This window comes from Trichechus manatus, unplaced genomic scaffold, assembly GCF_000243295.1.
Source record: "Trichechus manatus latirostris isolate Lorelei unplaced genomic scaffold, TriManLat1.0 scaffold00013, whole genome shotgun sequence".
Taxonomy (NCBI): Eukaryota; Metazoa; Chordata; class Mammalia; order Sirenia; family Trichechidae; genus Trichechus; species Trichechus manatus.
The window spans coordinates 20,907,656-20,930,906 of record NW_004443949.1 but is presented as its reverse complement, the minus strand read 5'-3'; the positions used below and the strand labels follow the sequence as shown (position 1 = coordinate 20,930,906).

The 23,251-nt window shown below is 37.1% G+C and overlaps 1 protein-coding gene across 10 annotated transcripts in view; it reads right to left on the bottom strand.

Moving 5' to 3' along the window:
- Positions 1-23,251, bottom strand: part of MYCBP2 (MYC binding protein 2) — a 308,219-nt gene that overhangs the window by 165,565 nt on the left and 119,403 nt on the right. For all 10 annotated transcript variants that reach the window (XM_023726707.1, XM_023726708.1, XM_023726712.1 and 7 more), the window contains 3 exons: positions 18,127-18,244; positions 12,290-12,494; positions 11,124-11,277 (listed from right to left, as the gene is read on the bottom strand). In XM_023726707.1, coding sequence (XP_023582475.1) covers positions 11,124-11,277; positions 12,290-12,494; positions 18,127-18,244 — 477 coding nt within the window. The remainder of the gene's footprint in view (positions 1-11,123; positions 11,278-12,289; positions 12,495-18,126; positions 18,245-23,251) is intronic.

Genomic DNA, 23,251 nt, shown 5'->3' with positions numbered 1-23,251 from the left:
GTCTGTTCAGGTCCTTTGCCCATTTTGTGATTGGTCTGCTTGTCTTTTTATTGTTAAAATTTTCTGTATATTTTAGATATTAAACCTTTATCAGATAACGTCGTTGCAAAAGATTTTTTTCCCAGTCTGTAGGTCCTCTTTTTATTCTCTTGGAAAAGTCTTTTGATGAGCCTAAGTATTTAATTTTTAGGAAGCCCCAGTTACCTAGTTTATCTTTTGGAGTCTGTGCATTTTTAGTTATGCTTGATATTATATTTATGCCATAAATTACAGCTCCTAGTTTTGTCCCTATGTTTTCTTTCATTAACTTTATAATTTTAGGTTTTACATTCTGGTCTTTGAAAAATTTTGACTTAGTGTTTGTGTACAGGGTGACAAGTGGATCCTGTTTCATTTTCCTGAGTATGAATATCCAGTTTTGCCAGAGCTATTTGTTGAAGAGACTATCTTTTCCTCATTTAATGGACTTCAACACTTTGTCAAAGATCAGGTGTCCATAGGTGGGTAGATTTCTTTCAGAGTTCTCAATTTTGTTCCACTGGTCTGTGTGTTTGTCATTGTACCAGTACCAGGCTGTTCTAACTACCATGGCTGTACAGAAGGTTGTGAGACAGGGTTGTATGAAGCCTCATATTTTGTTCTTTTTCAGTAATTTTTACTTATCTGGGGACTCTTTGCTTTCCATATAAAGTTGGTGATCAGTTTTTCCATCTTATTTAAGAATGCTGTTGGAAACTGGATCGGGATTTCATTTTATCTATAGATTACTCTGGGTAGTTTTGACATTTTCACAATGTTAAGTCTTCCTATCCATGAGCACGGTATGTTTTTCCATTTATGAAGGTCTCTTTTGGTGTCCTGCAGTAGTGTTTTGTAGTTTTCTTTGTATAAGTCTTTTACATCCCTAGTTAGGTTTATTCCTAAGTATTTTATCTTTTGGGGGGCTATTGTAAATGGCATTGTTTTCCTGATTTCCTTTCGGAGTTCTCTTTGTTAGTGTAAAGGAATCTGACTGATTTTTGTATGTTGATCTTGTACCCTGCTAATTTGCTGAACCCTTCTATTAGTTCCAGTAGCTTTCTTGTGGAATCTCTGGGAATTTCTATGATTAGGATCAAGTCATTTGTGAATAGGTATAGTGTTACTTCTTACCAATGTGGATGACCTTTATTTCCTTTTCTTTTCTCACTGCTCTAGCTAGGACTTCCAGTACAATACTGAATAAAAGTGGTAATAAATGGCATCCTTGTTTTGTTCCCATTCTCAGCGGGAATGCTTTCAGTCTCCACTGAGAATAATGTTGGCTGTTGGTTTCGTGTATATGCCTTTAATTTTGTTGAGGAATTTCCCTTCTAGTCCTATTTTGGTGAGAGTTTTCATCAGGAAGGGGTTTTGGAGTATATTAAATGCCTTTTCTACATTGATTGAGATGATCACGTGATTTTTTTTTTCCCTTTATTTATGTGGTGGATTATGTTGATTGTTTTTCTAATGTTGAACCACCGTTGCATACCTGGTATGAATCCCACTTGGTCATGATGTATTATTTTTTTATATGCTGTTGGATTCTATTGGCTAGAATTTTGTTGAGTATTTTTGCATCAGTGTTCACAAGGGATAGTGGGCTGTAATTTTCTTTTTTGGTGGTGTCTTTGCCTGGCTTTGATATCAGGGCTATGCTGGTTTCATAGAATGAATTCAGGAGTATTCCTTCCTTTTCTGTGTTCTAGAATAGTTTCATTAGTGTTGGTGTCAACTCTTCTCTGAATGTTTGGCAGAATTCTCCAGTGAAACTGTCCAGGCCAGGGCTTTTGTTGTTGGTAATTTTTTTATGACCTCTTCAATTTGTTCTTTTGTTATGGGTCTGTTTTTTTTAACATCAGTTTGTGTTAGTTTAGGTAGGCAGTGTGTTTCTAGGAATTTGTCCATTTCTTCTAAGTTTTCAAATTTGTTGGAGTATAATTTTTCATAGTATTCTGTTATAATCCTTTTTATTTCAGTTGGTTCTGCTGTGATGTTGCCCATCTCATTTCTTACTTGGGCTATTTGCATCTTCTCCTTTTCTTTTGTCAATTTTGCCATTGGTTTGCTGATTTTATTGATTCTTTCAAAGAATCAGCTTCTAGTCATGTTGATTGTTTCAACTCTCTTTCTGTTTTCTGTTTATTTCTGCTCTAACCTTTATTATTTCCTTTCTTCTGGCGGCTGTGGGCTTCTTTTGCTGTTCTTTTTCTATTTGTTCGAGTTGTAGAGTTGAGGTATTGATTTCGGTCACTTCTTTTTGATGTGTGCGTTTATTGCTATAAATTTGCCTCTGAGCACTGCTCTTGCTGTATACCAAAGGTTTTGGTATGTTGTATTTTCATTCTTGTTTGATTCTAGGGATATTTTTATTTCCTTTTTAATTTCTTCTATTACCCAGTGGTTTTATGTGAGATGCTGTTTAGTTTCCAAGTATTTGACTCTTTTCCTTGTTCTTCCTGTTACTGATTTCTAATTTTATAGCGTTGTGATGAGAAGATGCTTTGTATTATTTTGATATTTTTTGAATTTATTGAGGCTTGCTTTGTAGCCTAAGACATGGTCTATTCTAGAGAATGATTCATGTGCACTGGAGAAGAACGTGTACTCTGCTGCTGTTAGGTGGAGTGCTCTGTATATGTCTATGAGGTCAAGTTGTTTGATTGTGTTATTTAGATTTTCCATATCTTTGCTTATTTCTAGTTGTTTTGTCCATTGTCGAAAGTGGTGTGTTAAAATCTTCTACTATTACTGGAGAACTGTCTATTTCTCTTTTCATTTCTGTTAGAGTTTATTTTATGTATTTTGGAGCTCTGTCATTGGCTGCATTGATATTTTTTGTTGTTATTGTTCTATGTTTTTATTAACCTTCTTTGCTATTGCTAAGGGAATTTTTTTCATAATATATATATTTTTATTGTACTTTAGATGGAAGTTTACAGAACAAATAGTTTCTAATTAAACAGTCAGTACACATATTGTTTTCTGACATTGGTTAACAACCCCGCGACATGTCAACACTCTCCCTTCTTGACCTTGGAGGACTCTTTTTTTTTTTATGGTGAAAATATGTGTAGCCAAAGTTACACCATTTCAAAAGTTTCTCCATGTACAATTCAGTGGCATCGATTACATTCTTCCAGTTGTACTGTTATTCTCACTATCCTTTTCCAAATTATTCCATCACCATTATCTTCAACTCACTGCCCCCTAGCTTCCCATCAAACCTTTTGAGTTGCTATTGTCAATTTGATCTCACATAGATAATTCTTTTCTTTTTTTGTACCTTAGATAAAGGTTTGCAGAACAAATAGTTTCTCATTAAACAGTTAGTACACATATCGCCCTATGACAATGGTTAACAACCCCACGACATGTCAACACTGTCCCTTCTCAATCTTGGGTTCCCTATCACCAGCTTTCTTGTGGGTACATTGATATTTATTATACTTATGTCCTCTTGGTAGATTGGTCCCTTAATCATTATACAATGCCCTTCCATGTCTCTTATGACTCAGTTTGATTTAAAATCTATTTTATAAGAGATTAATGTTGCTACTCCTGCTCTTTTTTGGCTATTGTTTGCTGGATATATGTTTTTTCCATCCTTTGATTTTTAACCTCTTTATGTCATTGTGTCTAATGCGTGCTCTTGTGGGCAACATATTGATGAGTCTTTTTTTTTTTTTTTTAATCCATTCTTCCACTGTGTGTGTCTATATGGGTACATTTAATCCATTTACATTCAGTGTGATTATAGATGGATATGAATTTACTGCTGTCATTTTGTTATCCTTTTGTGTGTGTGCGTGTATGTGTGTGCGTGGTGTTGACAGTTTCTCCGTTCTGCTTAATTTTCTGTGCTGAGTTCTTTTTGTTCATGGATTGTCTTTTCCTTTTCTTTGTTTTTGTCTATTTTGTATTTACCAGGTCTTTTTTTCTTTTTATTTTGGTGGGTAGGTTTGTTAATTTTCTTTGTGATTAACATGAGGTTTACCTTATCATCCTATGTTTAGAACAGTCTGTTATTTTTAGATATTGCTCTGACTTCTCCTCCATTATGTAAGTTTTGTAACTATACCATTTGTTCTCCCTTTCTGAAGTTGTCGTCAATTTCAGATTGACATCTCTGGTTCCTTGTTTTTAGTTCTGTAGCTTTCTTTCGATATTTCTCTATCTGGGTTGACACCTTGATGATGCCACCATGCGGCTTACTCTTAAGCTGTCTGCTGTTGTTGGTTCTCTATCTAAAGAACTCTCTTTAATATTTCTTGTAAGAATGGTGTGGTTTTTACACATTCCCTTGATTTCTGTTTATCTGGGAATGTCCTAATTTCACTATCGTACTTGAGAGACGATTTTGCTGGTTATATGATTCTTGATTGGCAATTCTTTTCTTTCAGGGTTTTATATGTCATCCCATTGCATTCTTGCCTACATGGTTTCTGTCAAAAAATCAGAGCTTAGCCTTGCTGGAGTCCCTTTGTAGGTGATATTTTGTTTTTCCTGAGCTGCTCTCAGAATTCTTTATCTTTGGAGTTGGAAAGTTTGACAATGATATATCTTGGTAGTTTTCCTTTGGGGTCTATCTTGTATGCAGTTCGTTGGGCTTCTTGGATGGAAATTTCACCTTTCATGATACGGAGAACTTTTCTTTCAGCAAATCTTCAAAAATTCTGTGCGTTTTTTTTTGGTCTCTTCCTGTTTTGGGATTTCCATTACGTGTAAATTATTCCTCCTCATAGTGTCCCACATGACTCTTAGGCTTTCTTCATTCTTTTTTTTGACTGTTCCTCAAACGAATTGGTATCAAGGGATTTGTCCTCTATTTCAGTAATTCTTTCTTCCATTGTTTCAATTTTACTTCTATGTCCTTCCGTTGAGTCATCTATTTCTGATATTTTATTGTTAATCTTCTGGATTTCTAGTTGCTGTTTTTGTATGATTTCTAATTTTTCATTTGTCATTTTTGTTCTTGTATTGTTTTTTTGAATTCTTCTAGGGTTTGTCTGTGTTTTCCTTGATCTCTTTGAAGAACTTATATATAAACCTTTTGAATTCCTTATCAGGCAGTTCCATTACTGTCTCTTCCTCAAGAAGGGTTTCTGCCTCTTTATTTTGGTCATTTAATTAAGCCATCTTGTCTTGTTTCTTTATATGATTTGATACAGTCTGCTGTCTCTGAGGCATTAAGTTGTTGTCTTATTTATGATATTTTTTGTTTTCTTTTATCAGTGCAGTGAGTCAGTGATTGCTCATCTTGTGGCAGAGGGGTGTTCACTTCCTCTCCCAGTTTGTTGGGCAACGGTGGGCAGTGCGAGCCCTTGTCACTGTTCACTGTACATGTGAGATGGCTGAAGGCATTCCAGGCAGGTGCTATCTGGCAGTACGGGAATGCTCACAGTCGCTCACCAGGTGGAAGGGTGATAGGCAAGGATCAAGGTGGGTGTCCTGGGGATGCTGAGGCTCTCAGTAAGGGGTGGGGGTGAGGAGTCAGCCAGGAGGAGCGCAGTCACTCTCCCCAGCAAGGGAGGGGCAGGGCAGTTGTCTAGGGGGCATGAAAGCACTCTCTCTGAAGGGAGAGGGGTGTGGCAGGAGACTGAGGGTCATGCAGGTGCTCTCCTAGGCCGGGGGTGGTGAGGAGGACAGCTAGGGTTCATGCAGGCTCTCTCCCAGGAAAGGGAGGGGTGGGGAGGGTGGCTGGATGTTGTGCAGGCTCTCTCCTGGGTGGGAGAGGGGCAGGGAGGACGTCCGGGGGTCACACAGGCGCTCCCCTAGGCAGGGGAGGGATGGGAAACCGGAGGTCATGCAGGCACTCTTTCTGGCAGGGGAGGAGCTTGGGAGGTAATTCCTTTTGATGCATCTGGTTTATTAATTCTCTCACTTGTTTAAAAATCTATTCTTCATTTATAAAGGTTCTGTTTCGTTGTTTTTCAAATATGCCTCCATTTTGAGTTTCCTTTTGTTTGCTCATTTTGGTAATTCTATTTTTTATTTTTTAAACATTTCATATATATTAATTTATATTCTGTTACTGACAAGTCCATGATGTGAAACTGATTTTGTTGCTTGTTCTTCTGTTGAATTTCACTCACAATGACAGCTATTATACTTTAAACTTATATTTGATTGACTCTTAATTCGCTGAAAACTTGTGGGTCAGAATGGAGGGTATTTTTCTCCAACGGTGATTTACACTTGCCTTCTGTTGGAGGCAAAGGGGTATTATCTATCTGGTTCCACTTTAGCACCATTTCAGAGGCTTAATCTGAAAGTCAAGATCAGTCTCCGTCTCCTTCACCTTGCAGCTGGCACAAAGGTTATTTTCCAAATTGCAGTGCTGATATCAGCATTTGCCCTAGCACAACCCTGTGTTTCACATGTGCTTATTTGCTTACTGCTCAAGTGTCACCTTACAGAGGTATGGTTTTTATTTTTATGCTGGTTTTCTTTTCTTGAGGGTGTAGGCCAGGGGCATTAAATTAGTGATTTTCTTTACTTCCTGAGTACCAAGTGATATACAAAATATATTTAAAAAATAATTTTTCTAAAGCGTACGTCCTTCAAAGTATCTAGTCTACCAAACTGCGAGAAGTGGAAATCCTCAATTACTCTTCAAACCATACCAATCTAGTTTGCATCTCTAACATCTCAATGAAATTATTATACTGAAGATTGCAAATGACTTCCAAGTAGCCAAATCAAAAGAAATTTTTTGCTGTCAACTTAGTCAACCCCTCCTTCTCTTCTTGACCCACTTCCGTTTCTAACTTCCATGTCAGCATACCTTCCGGGTTTTTCTTCTACTTCATTGGCTGCTCCCTCTCTGTCTTCCAACTACTTTTTCCTCTCCTGTCTAACTTCTAAATTTCAGAAATCCCCCAGGACTCTCTCCTCAACTTATCTTCTCTGCCTAAGTGATCTCATTCAGCACCATAGCTTTAGATACCACTTATAAACTAAACACTACCAAATTTATATCCCCAATCCAGACCACTCCTTTGAGCCTCACTCATTTATCTAAATTGTCTACTTAATATCTCCATTTAGAACTCAAACTTAACATGTCAAAAACAGAAGTCCTCCCTCTCTGCCTTTCCTACCTCGGTTAATGCCATCAATATCTACTCAAATACTGAAGGAAAAACTTGGGAGTCATCCTTGACTACTCCTTTCCTTAATGACCATCCCACTCCCATTCCTGTTGGTTCTACTTCAAAATACATACTGTCAATCGCTTCTCTCAATCTTCCGTACTATAGCCCTATATTCAAGCCATCATCTCTCCTTTGTTCTACTACAGTAACCTCCTACTTCTACTCTTGCCTCCTTCCAATCCATTTTGAGTTGGAACTTGACATTAAGAGATCTGGCCAAAGCATACAGGCCCTCTTCAAAGTCCTAGAACATTGCCAAGCCCTTGCTTGCATTAGAGCACGTGGGGCTACTAAGCTCTCTCTGACTCTTCAAATGCCTGGCTCCTTCCCATTCTTCAAGGTTTTAATTTATATTGTCTCCGTCATATAAAAGATAGGTCACTGCTGTTATTCTCATTCACAACATCCTCTTTTTCCTTCATGGTGCCTATCAAGAGCTATAAGTATCTTAATTGTTCACTTTTATACACTCTGTATTTCCCCCCAAAAAATGAATTCTATAAGAGCAAGGGTATTGTACTCCTAAAGAATACAAAAGGAAGTAGTTCAGGCAGGAAGGAAAGCCAAAGTAAGCTAATACTGGATCTGCAATGTCTGTGATAGCTTTAAATGCAAATACCCTATTGAAAAACACAAAGACAAAAAGTAGCCAAAAGTTAGGATAATGGCAAGAAACTGATACTGATTTTCAGGAAAAAAACCTCTCAGTTGTTTTACTGAAACATAGGAGGAGATGGCCCTTCATCATTTAATCTGTTTTGGAGCAAAAGGAGAGCAATCAAGGACCTGGCATGGCATCTGAGATCATATGTCCCATTGCTACAATCATACATTAAAATGAAAGGTTCAACTAACTAGACTACACTTTAGAGTTGTATTAAGACCCCAGACAAGTAGTTCTAATTCAAGTAAGTGTTTATTTCTAGAATCTAGTTATACTATTATCTCTAACCTAGTGAAGGTATTCGGAAATAAATTTCATGCTGCCAATTTTATTTTTGTTTTGTTAATGCAAATACACTTCATTTAAAATTAAAACATATAAGGATTATAGAAAACAATACATTGATTTAAACCTAAATCCAAACTAGAGCATGTTCTTTGATAACTAACTCTCTTAAGTATAATGATGTCTAATTAGTAAATAATTGCAGACAATCATATCTTTAAACTCACTCTTTCTATCCTCTCCATCACATCCCATTGTGATCACTCTAATTGTGGTTCTTAGTACACCTCATGTTTTCATACATATTACTACAAAGGAACAGTCACTCATAATCTCTTGTTATTTAATCTACCCTGTACAATGCTGCCGGAGAGATCTAAAAGCACTGTTCAACCCAATTCTGACTTTCAGACTGTCTCACAAAATGCCCAAGTCAACAAACTAGGAAACACTACAGTTCCTTCACTCTGAATCCAGTCCTCATGATTAACTGAAAACGTGGCCTCTTAAGACTCAGCTGGATGATGGAAATTGAAGTAGGGATGGACAGAAGAAAGAAGACAAAATGTCTCCTCTCTGTCCTCACTCACCCCACTCTAACCATTCATCTTACCTGAATTCTTGCCTACTAAGGTTTGCCCAATAAACAAAGCAAGAGGGGGAAAAAACACAAATTGGTAAGTGCTGTGACAAGCCACTCTGGTAACAGCAGAGTACACCTACTATTTTAGTACCAAGACTCTGAGTATCCAAAGCTAGGAAAGCTGAGAAGAATAACTATTCTTTACTCTTTGTAGTATATAAAGTACCAAAATAATTTTTAAACAAATACATTATTATTTCTTTCTTGAGTTCCTTGTGTACCTTTAGCCATCTCTGTATTTTTATAATTTCCAGAGTTTAGGTAACCCTGAATATTTCTTTACCAACATGGAAATGTTGTTATGGACACTCCTAAAGGGCAGGTTCATTTACCTTATTCTGAATTTGTCTTTGGCATAATTTCTTCTACATATATGTTAATAATCAGATATTTATGGGAAAGAGAAATAGGATGAACTCTATACACAGATAGGATTGGTATCAGATTAAAAGTAATTAACAATAGAATTCTTGAAAGTAAAATTAATGGTTATCAGAGTAATAAAAAGATTTCTATAGCATCTACTATGTACATTTATTCTAAATTATTTAATACCCATAACAACCTATGAGGTAGGTACTATTATCCCCATTTTATAAATGAGAAAACTGAGGCATAGAGCCTCCAAATAACTTCTCCAAGGTGACACAGAGAGCAAATTGTGGAGCTAGGATAAACCTAGGCAGTCTGGTTCTGAATACATGCTCTAAACCACTGTGCTATACTGTAAAGAAGGAGCCCTGGTGGTGAAGTGGTTAAAGAGCTTGGCTACTAACAGAAAGGTTGGGAATTAGAACCCACCAGCTTCTCTGTGAGAGAAAGATGTGGCCGTTTGCTTCCATAAAGATTTACAGTTTTGCACACACTAAAGGGGAGGTCAGCATAACTGGACTAAACCAAAGCTAAGAAGTTTCCTGAATACAACCAAACACTTCAAGGTACAAAGTAGCACAGGTAGGGGTCTGGGGGCCATGGTTTCAGGGGGCACTTAGGTCAACTGACATAACAAAGTTTATTAAGAAAATGTTCTGCATCCCACTTTGGTGAGTGGCGTCTGGGGTCTTAAAAGCTAGCGAGCGGCCAACTAAGATGCATCAATTGGTCCTAATCCACCTGGAATAAAGGAGAATGAAGAACACAATAGACACAAGGAAAGTATTAGCCCAAGAGACAGAAAGGGCCACATAAACCAGAGACTTCATCAGTCTGAGACCAGAAGAACTAGATGGTGCCCAGCTACCACCAAAGACCGCCCTGACAGGGAACAAAACAGAGAGTCCTTGATGGAGTAGGAGAAAAGTGGGGTACAGAACTCAAATTCTAGTAAAAGACCAGACTTAATGGTTTGATTGAGACTGGAGGGACCCCAGAAGACATGGCCCCCAGACTCTCTGTTAGCCCAGAACTAAAACCATTCCCGAGGCCAACTCTTCAGACAAAGATTAGACTGGATGATGGGATATAAAATGATACTCGTGAAGAGTGTGCTTCTTAGCTCAAGTAGATACATGAGACTAAATGGGCAGTTCCTGTCCAGAGATGAGATGAGAAGGCAGAGAGGGTCAGGAGCTGGTTGAATGGACATGGGAAATCCGGGGTAGAAAGGAGTGTGCTGTCACAGTATAGGGAGAGCAACAAGGGTCACATAACACTGTATGTATAAATGTTTGTATGAGAGACTAACTTGAACTGTAAACTTACACTTAAAGCGCAACAACTTAAAAAAAAATTGATAGATTCACAAAAATAAAAATAAAAAAGAAATCAATTAAACATGTGGTACTGATACTTTTGAACAGGTTTAAATGCAACTGCTCTAATAAATTAGTTTTAACAGTATACATGTATGATTATTCTGTTGCAAAAGGTGTTTAAAGTGTTCAAAGAATCAGTTGTTAAATTTGTAGTATATATTCTCTCAGCACGTAAGTTTGTGATTATTTTTCATAAACATTTTCAAAGTTTTGTTTATTGGTTTTTGTATTTAATAATTAAACATTTAAAAAGTGGTTAAGTGAGCCTCTCCGAACACATTAAAGCCCTCTGGACAGTAAAGAATCTTATTAATCTTAAAAAAAAACCAAAAGATTTACAGCTTCGGAAACCATATGTTGCAGTTCTACTCTGTCCAATAGGTCACTATGAGCTGGAATCAACTTGATAGCAATTGAGGTTTTTTTTTTTTTTAATACTGTAAGGGTGCCTGTGAATCACTATGATAAAAGTGCAGTTGTGAATTTAACAGGAGAGTTCTCACATGTGAAAAGTGCCTGTACAAGAATTTTATATTACTGAAAAGTGTAATTTGATCAAAACTTAATTACTACTCTATTTTATAAGCAGAGACACTTACCTCCAAATTACATCATACACAGGATCAAGACATACACCAAATCCTTGCAGATCCTCTTGCTCAGAATCATTAAAAGTTTTACAGCTCCCATCCACTTTATTTATCAGAAGACATTTAAATGGAGGAGGTTCTGATATAGAAGCAGGTACCAAGCCTTGGGAAAAATATTTATACGTACTTTAAATATGCATTACCATTTTATAGTCGCATAAACCCTGTAGGTATTACTATTATCTCCATTCCACAGATGACGAAACCTACACTTAAAGAGGTTGTTGTTGTGTGCCATCGAGTCGACTCCAACTCATAGCGAGCTACAGGAAAGAGTAGAACTGCCCCATGGGGTTTTCTAGGCTATAATCTTTATGGGAGCAGATTGCCAGGTCTTTTCTCCTGAGGAGCTGCTGGTGGGTTCAAACCGTGACCTTTCAGTTAACAGCCAAGTGCTTAAAATCACTGTGACATAAAAAGCCTATAAGTGGTGAAATTAAGGAATAAAATCTCAGGCTATTTGAATCCAAAACACATGCTTCTCATCTCTACACTTCACTATTCAAATATAATTATTCATGGTTTCATGAGCACGAGTATGAACTGAAATCTTGGTCTTAGTGAAACATCCAAGTTTGCATTATATAATCTCTCATAAAAATTAATTTCTAACATTTATTTAACAAGAAACAATGCAGAAAAAAAAACCATCACTCTAATATAGATTTTACTCTGCTAAAATTTAGCTAATATTTCCACCAATGTCTAGCTTATAAATACTCTGGTTTGCCCATCTCCTCATTCTTCCATTCTTCCGACAGATACCCGTTGCTGTTGCCATCGAGTTGATGCTGACTCATAGCGACCCTATAGGACAGAAGAGAACTGCCCCACAGGTTTTCAAAGGAGCAGCTGGTGGATTCAAACTGATGACCTTTCGGTTAGCAGCCAAACTCTTAACCATTGCGCCACCAGGGCTTCGCCACATCCAACAGACAAATATAAACACAGTCACTTAGTGGCTTCTTTTAAATGTCTTCAAACAGAAAGAAAACAAAGACAAAAAGGCACAAGACTATTTCTCTTTATAGGGAAAGATAAAACCATTCACTATGAATCTAGACAAGTGATATTTTTGTGGGGGGAGGAGAAGAGTTGTTTGGTTTTGATATTACCTATTATGTGTTTGCTGGCAAAAATTTCTGATGTAGCAAGCACATGAGAATTAATAAGTGCTTCATCAATTCGTAAGAAAGTCTGGTCCCCACTTGCACCTATCCAGGTAGCTTTCCGTCCATATTTTGATCCAATGTTAGGCATGGGAGCTGGCTTTGCATTCCAATATGGCACGTCCAAAATTGGTCTGCCCAGTTGTCCTTTCTAAAAGATTAAATAAATCATATTAACAATATTACTGGATAAACAATCTATAATTTTTATAAGGTTAAGGAAAGAGTAGACAAAAGTAAGCTCTATGAGACATTCTTCATCAATACATATGAAAGTTGGACCAAACACTTATAGAGTAATAAAATAACTTCTATTGCTTCTGGGAATTATCTCTTCAACAAACCACAAAGTGCATTATTAAAAAAAAAATAATAAATTTGAAATATTTTTCCATGCCAGAAATTTTCTCCAAATACTGTGACTATATCCAAAATCCAAAAGGAGAAGTATGATAAATACATAATATGTTACACAATTAGTTTATTTTAAAAATCATTTGACACTATAAATTGACAGTACAAAATGACCGTGAATTCACTATTGAACTCACACCATCTAAAAATATTTGGATAAAAGACCAAAGGTAGTTAATACTGGAACTGTGAATACAATTCACAAATTACATAACCTAACGATTACATGTAAGTTATTTCATTTATGTTTTAAGATAAACAGCAGAATCAATATTAGGCACAACGTCTTAATAGCTGTTAACTCACTTAAAAAAATTAGACTGTCTATAGGTACCTGGTGAGGTAAGAGTTTAAGTTAAGAAGCAACAGGAAGTGTCTGGCTACTAAGCTAGTAGCTGAAGAAGAATAAAAGAATGTTCACATTAGATCAGTAAATACTCTTCACCCGTAGCTCTGGAGAGCTCTCTCTCCATAGCATTCCACTTCCAGAAATCCTCTGAAAATGCCGCACTGGAGCATCCAGAGTTATCTTGTGTCAGCAGTGGAATAAGCAACGATAGCAAAAAACCTGAAGAAGAGGGAGCCTGGTGCACTGCCAACAGTCTGCTCAAGCTCTGACCCGAGTACCAGGTTCTTATTTCAGTTCTACTTCTCCTTCAACACCACAGCAAGGAAACACAGCCACAAACTGACTGCAGAGCAACTGAGCTTCAACCTCTGGTAAGGAAAAGTGGCAAACAGATTACAGAAGTAGCCAAAAGATTCAATGTTTATTCTCACATTCTTTCAATGTCTATCCTTTCTTCTTGACAAAAGAAACAAAAACCATAAAAATATGAACACTGTGCAAAATAAATCATATTATACTTCCGGAGTGCAAAGAAATTAGTTATACTTTCCACTGACTACTGAAATAAGTATCTACTCCTTTACTACCAACCAACTAATGTGAAGAAAAGAAGTACAAAAATATGACAGACGCTGAACATCCCCATAGGAGTTCATAATGTGATTATAAATAAGCCACATTTAAATTCATAAAAGCTCACAACAGGGATTGGAGGACAATGATAGTTGTCTGATTTCAAATCTTGCCACTCACATTCCTCCCAATAACATAAATCAATATGGAGAGAAATTAAACCACAAATGACTCATGCCTCCAGTGGTATTAGGAGACAGAGGATACCATGATCTTCAAATTACCTGTAACCAGAGGATAAAATCAAATTCTGACAAGAGTTCTCTCCACCTGCCTGTCATTGCAAGCTTGTGGGTGTGGAAGGCACAAATGGGAAGGTTTAGGAAGAACAAGGAGAACAGAGGTGTATAGAGGACTTTGGAAAAGCAGAGGTAAAATCACCCTCTCGAAAAGAAAATACAACCCTTAATGATAAAATACTACACATTAGTCAGGACTTGGAGGTTCACAGCATGAGCTAAAGCAAAGGGACTTGGAAGTGAGCAGGCTCATTTCTACCCATCAGACCGGCGTGAATTAAAAAGCGGGAAAACACCTTGTATTGGCAAGGCTGTGGAGAAAGGGCACTGTCATATTACTGGCAAGGATATAAAATAAAGAGGAATGAATTGTCAATACCTTATAAAACACGATACATATGTAGTCTTTGACCCAGAAATCTCACTTTTAGGAATTTACCTCAAAGATAAACCACTAACAATATTCACTGCTATAACTGAAATATGTTGGAAGGCACCTAAATGTCTAAGCATACGATAGTGACTGAATAAAGTACAGTATCTACTCAATGGAGTACTATGCAAATGTAAAAAAGAATAACAAAGATCTCTATGAACCGATTTGGAGTGACTTCTAGGAACTATATTAAAGTGGAAACAGCAAAGTGCAGAAGAGCATATACCATATCCTACTTTTTGAAAAACAAGGAGGGTGAAATAATTATATATATGTATGTGTGTGCATATACATACACTTATGGTATTGTGTGATATCGAATTGATTCTGACTCATAACGACCCCATATGACTGAGTAAAACTGCCCACTGGGTTTCCTAGGCTGTAATCTTTATAGGAGCAGATGACCAGGTCGTTTCTCCCACTGAGCTGCTGGTGGGTTCAAACTGCTGACGTTCTGATTAGCTGCCGAGCGCCCAACCACTGTGCCACCAGGGCTCCTTACACACACATAAACATACATGATGTGTGTGTGTATATATATACACACACACACACACACACACAGTGTGTATATCTTTTTATCTATCTATATCTTTACAAGAAGAAACACAGGAAGGATAAACTGGAAAACAATGAAGTTTGTTACCTACAAGTATGGTTTGAAGGGGAGATGGAGAGTAGGGATACCAGGGATATGGTATGTAAGTATAGTGTTTTTGTATAACTTAATGTTTGGAAACATGTTAATGTTTCTACATATGCAAAAAATTAAATTAAATCAAAGGACGCAGGGTAGGGGTGGAGATCCTTAAACTCAAAGCAAACGTAAACAAATGAACTCGCATCTATTCTAAAGGAATAACATAATTCCACTGAGAGGCAATGGGGAGAAAGAATTAATCCAAGTAATTTATGAACACAGTATCTGTCTATACGCTTTTGGTCTTAGAGAAGGCACAGGTGGGAGGAATGACAGGAGCAAGAATGACAAACAAATCCTGAAGTGTTTCTAGTGAGTTTGTTTTTGTAATAGTGTAGGCAAAGCAGGGAACCCTGGTGGCACAATGGTTAAGTGCTTGGCCGCTAACCAAAAGGTTGATGGTTCAAACCCATCAGCTCTGCAAGAGAAAAGACCTGGTGATTGTTCCTGTGAAGATCACAACCTAGGAAACCCTATGGGGCACTTCTACTCTGTCACATGGGGCTCCTCTGAGTCAGAATTGACTCAACAGCACACAACAACATGGACAAAGCACTTCTATTTTAGGACTGACTGAGTGAGAAATAAATGTGTTGATGTTGTTGGGAGCCAGAATTCTCACTGTGGAAGAAGGGACATAACAAATATGGCATGGGAGAAGGCAAGACAGAACTCTGTGGGAACAGACTGTAGTTGGAAGTATTGGTGTGGACTTAGAACTTCTAAAATACATACATGTACATGTATACACACACATATGTATACTGGCGAAGCAAAGACACCCGGTAGCAATAAACAAAGGAACCAGTTGGTGTCTAATACTAGTACCAGTTGGTGTCTAACACTGCTCCCCACTAAAAAGAACCAGAGTTCTTGGAGACATGGCTAATTCTAGAACTGAGATAAGGTATGTACAAGATGAGCCTGGAACACCTTGTTATGACAGGAAGTATAAAAGTCCTCAAAACAAACCAATGAACAAACGAAGGGGCATGTAACAACAACACAAGAACCAGCTTTAAGGGGCGCCCACTGGCCAAATCTGGGACAATCTAATAATTGTCCCAAATAATTAAGGACAAAAAAGGGGCCCTGGTGACTAAGTGGTTAAGCACTGGGCTGCTAACCAAAAGGTCGGCAGATTAAATCCACAAGCCGCTCCTTGGAAACCCTATGGGGCTGTTTTACTCTGTCCTATAGGGTCACTATGAGTCAGAATTGGCTCAACGGCAACAGGTTTTTTGGGTTTTATACCAATAATAAGTCAACAGGTAGACAAACAAATAGGAAAGGAGGGCTCTTATAATAAAATGCAAAGTGCTGACTGGTAAATGTGGAAGAGGTGTTGGAGTCGGAAAATCATCATTTTGTAACAATCATAGTGAAGACTGGTTCAGGCAAGAATGATCAATGGATGCCAGATGTAGGGGAAAATTTTGATAAGAAAAAAGCAGATATCTGCATGGTTTTAAAAGTGTCAACCCACAGATTACTTATTAGTTGCAAGGAAAAACTACCAACTATACAGTAGTGAAATCAGAGAACATATTGACCAGGTAATCAAAATTTACATCACCACTGAGGAGCAGATAAACATCTTCTGCCTCTAGATGTGATGCCCTAAGAACAACACAACATCACTTACATGGTATTTTGATATGGAGTGCATAATCTGAATCTAAACGTGAGGGAATATCAGATAAACCGAATGTAAGAAACATTCTCTTAATATACATACATATATCTATCATATTCTTCAAAAATGTCAGTGTCAAACTAGACAAAGAAAACTTGAGGAAACATTACAGATTAAAGGAGACATGAAGGAGCCCTGGTGGTGCAATGGTTAAGTGTTCGGCTGCTAACCAAAAGGTTGCTGGTTTGAACCCACTAGCTGCTCTGCGGAAGAAAAGACCTGGTAATCTGTTCCTGTAAAGATTACTGCCTAGGAAACTCTATGGGGCAGTTCTACTCACTCTTATAGAGTCACTATGTGTTGGAATTGACTTGATGGCATACAAGAACAACAAGGAGACACGACAAATAAATGCAGTGTCTATGGCTAGCCAGGAGGAGGAAAATGCCAAAGAAAAGTACAGGGTCAACTGACAAAATACAAACTATCTAGGAGTAAAGGGCCATAACGTATGCAAGCTATTCTTAAAGGATTCAGTAAGAAAATATTTTATATCCGTGCATACACACAAGCAGAGAGAAGTGGACAGAGGTAAAGAGGGAGAGGTACAGACAGAAAGAAAATGATAAAAGAAATAGAGCAAAACCTTAATAGATGAATCTGGTAAAATAATACACGGGTGTTCTATGTATTATTCTTATTTTCATCTCCAAATAAAAGTTATTATTTTTAAATTCACATTTACATTTTTTTAAAGGGTAGGAGCTACAAAGCACATCTCAGAGACCTAAGTTACAGAGTTCTGTATAGTTAATCCAAGTCAGAGATGGTATGGGTTTTTTTTTAGCAGTCTTACAAAGCTTTTCTTTGACCTCTAATATGCCCAAACTATACGAAATTCACAGATCATTTTCACCCTCTTCAAGCTTTGGCAAAAAGAAAGACCAGAGAGATAGAGACAGAGAGGAAAAAGAAAACTATAATTTTAAACAAAACTAGTCTTTTAAAAAACTTTAGAGTAGAAATAGTTCTGTATGTTTTAAAAAATGAATCTTTAGAAGATAGGTGAGAAATAAGCTTTCATACGACAGAATTATTACTACTGAATTCTTAAAGGGTTTTGATCTGGAATAAATATATCAAATTCTAACATAACAGTTAAATTCAATAAATTCTAATGCTGATTTAGAGGAGAAAATTATTTCAAATTAATGTCATTCAGGTTTTGTTTCTGTTGGATGTGGAGGCAGAAAATCTGAATATGCAATAACTATAATACAAAGAATTTTACTGGAACCAGGAAAAAATAACTAATGTAGACGATTTATAAGGCAATGGTACAATGTAATATTATTGTTTAAAAAGTTTCTTACAGAAAAACTTCCAAATGTGAAGACCTGTCCATCCATTAACAGTACTGCCGTGTGGTTGCTGCCTGCAGTAACTTGTGTGCTAGGACCTGGCAATGCTTGAACAAGAGTGGGACATCCCCTAGGTTTAAAAAAAAAAAAAAAATTAAGTCAATTTCTTACAAGATCCATCTGAAATAAAAAACATTAAGTAAACAATGCAATAAGGAGGAAAAAGATAAAAGGCACTAATAAGAATATTCAATAAACACTTATTTAGGTGCTATAGGCATGTCTCTATTCAAGGACCTGGGTATACAAAGATGAAAAAGACATAGTTGCTGACTTTGAGGAGATTGTTAAAAAGATTTTCCGAATCTCCTATCCTAATCATGGACACATAATTTATAGTTTTTCTGAAAGACCAGTGCTACCTTTATTTTAAAAGGAGAAATATGGTACCTTGTAATGAGTGACACATTAGAGATCACGCAGTAAGTATTTATTGCATGAAATAAAAATCATATGATGTCTAGACCGGAATTCAATCCAGGAGCTAGATGAAATAATTCTATGAGCCCTTTTTCTAACTTTCATCGCTAAGATATAATTTTATATTTTAACATTATATTTAATGAGTCAAAATATAGTATCATGAGAGGCATTAGCACAATGGCTAAAAGTTCAGGCTCTTGAGTGAGACCACTTTTGTGTGAATCCTGCCGACGCCACTCAATAGGAATGTGGCCGAGGCTTTGAACAAGCTACTCATCCTTTTTGTATTTCAGTTTTCTTCTCTATAATATGGAAAATAATATTAAATAATATCTATCCCATAGGGTTCCTGTGAACAATAAATGAGTTCATACAGGTCAGTGCCTGGCACACAGTTAACACTCAAGAAATGTTAACTATTATCATAAATGACAGCCCATTATCCTTCTCTACTCTTACTAACCATTTTTAAGAACAATTATCTATAATCAGAATAGTAATCACTATAGAAACAGTCCATACATAATAGGAGAGCTCTGCTTTTGAGATAATGTAATTATCATACTTAAATTTTTTTATTATAAAATTAAATTACATCAACATAAGCATTTTCAGCTTTTAGAACACATACTTTTTTAAATTACAGATGTAGAAAATTAAAGAGGGCTAAAACTTCCCAAAGTTACAAAAGGATGGACAGATAGGATGCTCTGCTACCATATCATCACCAATTTTGTTTCATCCTAATTATCTTCATATACTTTACATTCTCCCTAGATGATCTTACTTTATAGCTCAATCTCACTGTGATTCTTAAATCTATGTTCAGAAGGTCACCGGAGGAGAAGGTTTTAAGAAGGGGGAGATAATATACATGTCAAATTCCTCTAGAGAGATGTACAACTGACAACTGGAGTTAGAAAGAAGAAAATTTCTTTGGTGGAAGTAAGCACTACACAGTAGCAGATGAGGGTTAACAGTAGGGTCACAGAATATGCAGAAAATGCCTTCAAGAGTCCTAGTACTAAAGGCAAAAGAAAGGAGAACCAACAGTTAAAGGGAAAATGAAGATGAGAAGATGAAGGAGAGAGGCTTTGTTCTTTGGAAGATGACAGAGAATTGAGGAAGTTTAACAGAGTGAGTAAAGATAAAGAGGCTAAAGACAGAAGTCAGAGAGGAGACAGGAAAGAGAACTAGATCCCCTAAGGAAAAGGCAGATGGGTTTCAGAGCATGGGCAAGATGGGCCACTCTTTCACTGCAACAAAAGGAAAGGAGCAAAGAAGTGGTATGGATGTAGGTAGGTTTGTATGATTAGTGGGCTGAAGAATTTCCAGCTAAAGGTTTTTATTTTTTTGTGATGTGAACGGAGGTTGTATGTTGAGAGAAGGGGAAATGGGTGAGCAGAGAGAAGAGTTTGAAGATTAGACAAAAGGTATAGTGGGGGATAGAACAGATAATTGGATCAGAAATTTTTAATCTAGATCCAAAGGACAGCTAAGACAACAAAGAGGGAGTTTCAAGAGATCTCTGAATCCCTTAGATTTATAAGCAAACTTTTAGTGTATATTCCTTTGTCTGTTTTTCTGGGGAAAGAGCCCCTATCTTTCAACAAATTCTTGAAAGGTCTTAAGCCAAAGAGTTCACAAGTATATAACAGGAAGATTTCTGCCCATTACAAATTCAACTGAATCTGAAGATCATATAACAATCTGCTCACTTGTGTGATTTTTTTGCAGCAGCGTAAGTGTACATATGGCAAATATAGACAGATTGATTCATGCTTGAAGTTTTACCACACCCCAGCCCATGGAAGCAGCAGTCAAGAAATCAAATGACTTATTGCATTGGGCAAATTTGCAGCAAAAGACCTCTTCGAAGTTCTAAACAGCAAATACGTCACTTTGATGACTATGGTGCACCTGACCCAAGCTGTGGTCTTTTGAAATGCCTCACATGCGTACAAAAGGTGAACAATGCAAAAAAGAGACAGAAGACAAACTGATGTCATTGAATTGTGGTGCTGGCAAAGAATATTAAGCATACCATGGACTGCAAGAAGAATGAACAAATCAGTCTTCGAAGAAATGCAATGGGAATGCTTCTTAGAAGCAAGGATGGCAAGACTTGCTTACTTTGGACATGTCATCAGGAAAGACAAATCACTAGAAAAGAACATCATATTTGGTAAAGTAAAAGGTCAGCAAAAACGAGGGAAGTCTTCAGTGAGATGGACTGACACAAGAGCCTCAACAATGGGCTCAAACATATCAAAGATCGTGGAGATGGCTCCGGACCAGGAAGCATTTCATTCTATTATACACAAGGAGCAAACTCAGTGGCAGAGAATGAGAAAATTGAGGACACTGGTAAGAGTATAAGTAAATAGATTAAATAACACTTTCTAATGTGGGTAGGCAATAAAGTGAAAAGGGTGAAAGATAATCAAAAATGGAGGGTTGTAGGGAATGAAAAAGTCAAAGGTCAAGTGAGCTGGGGCTAAGTAAGAAATGAAGAAATTGAACCAGACAAGGATGCCCTTTATCACCACTCTTATTCAATATTGTGCTGGAGGTCCTAGCCAGAGCAATTAGGCTAGAAAAAGAAATAAAGGGCATCCAAATTGGTAGGAAAGAAGTCAAAGTATCTCTATTTGCAGATGATATGATCTTATGCAGAGAAAACGCCAAAGAAACTACTGGAACTAATAGAAGATTTCAGCAAAGTTTCAGGATACAAGATAAACACAAAAATCAGTTGGATTCCTTTACACCAACAAAGAGAACTTCGAAGAAGAAATTACCAAATCAATACCATTTACAATAGCCCCCAAGAAGATAAAATGTTTAGGAATAAATCTAACTGGAGATGTAAAAGACCCATACAATGAAAACTACAAGACACTACTGCAGGAAACCAAAAGAGACCTGCATAAGTGGAAAAACATACCTTGCTCATGGATAGGAAGACTCAATATTGTGAAAATGTCAGTTCTTTCCAAAGTGATCTACAGACACAATGCAATCCCAATCCAAATTCCAATGGCATTTTTTAATCAGATGGAGAACAAATCAACAACTTCACATGGGAAGGGAAGACATCCCGGATAAGTAAAGCATTACTCAAGAAGAAGAACAAAGTGGAAGGCCTCACACTACCTGATTTTAGAACCTATTATACTGCCACTGTAGTCAAAACAGCCTGGTACTGGTACAACAACAGATACATAGACCAATGGAACAGAATTGAGAATCCAGATGTAAATTCATCTACCTATAAGCAGCTGATATTTGACAACGGCCCGAAGTCCGTTAACTGGGGAAAAGACAGTCTCTTTAACAAATGGTGCTGGAATAACCGGATATCCATCTGCAAAAAACTGAAAAAAGACTCATACCTCAAACCAAGCACAAAAACTAACTCAAAATGGATCAAAGACCCAAATATAAAATCAAAAACGATAAAGATCATGAAAGAAAAAATAGGGACAATGCTAGGAGCCCTAATACATGGCATAAACACAATACGAACCATAAATAACAATGCACAAGCACCAGAAGAGAGACTAGATAAATGGGAGCTCCTAAAAATCAAACGCTTAAGCTCATCAAAAGACTTCACCAAAAGAGTAAAAAGACAACCTACAGACAGGGAAAAAATTTTTGGCTACAACAAATCTCATCAGCATCTAATCTCTTAAAATCTACAAGATACTGTAAAACCTCAACAACCAAAAGACAAATAACCCAATTGAAAAATGGGCAAAGGATACAAACAGGCACTTTGCCATAGAAGATATTCAGACGGCTAGCAGACACATGAAGAAATGCTCACCATCATTAGCCATTAGAGAAATGCAGCTCAAAACTACAAAGAGATACCATCTCACCCAACAAGGCTAGCATTAATCCAAAAAACACAAAATAATAAATGCTGAAGAGGTTGTGGAGAGACTGGAGCACTTATACACTGTTGATGGGAATGTAAAATGGTACAATCACTTTGGAAATTGATTTGGTGCTTCCTTAAAAAGCTAGAAATAGAAGTACCATATGATCCAGTTATCCCACTCCTTGGAATATATCCTGGAGAAATAATAGCTGTTACATGAATAGATATATGCATACCCATGTTCATCGCAGCACTGTTCACAATAGCAAAAAGATGGAAACAACCTAGGTGCCCATCAACAGACGAATGGATAAACAAATTATGTATATCTACACAATGGAATACTATGCAACAATAAAGAACAGCAAGGAAGCCGTGAAACATCTTAACATGGAGGAAGCTGGAGGTCATTATGCTGAGTGAATTTAGTCAGTCACAGAAGGATAAATATTATATAAGACCATTATTATAAGAACTCAAGAAAAGGTTTAAACACAGAAGAAAACATTCTTTGATGCTTACGAGGGTGGGGAGGCAGGGTGAGGGTTATTCACTAACTAGATAGTAGACAAGAATTATCTTGGGTGAAGGGAAGGACAGCACACACTACAGGGGAAGTCAGCACAACTGGACTAAACCAAAGCTAAGAAGTTTCTTGAATACAACTTTTGGGACAGAGTAGCAGGGGTGGGGGTCTGGGGACCATGGTTTCATGGGACATCTAGGTCAACTGGCATAACAAAGCTTATTAAGAAAATGTTCTGC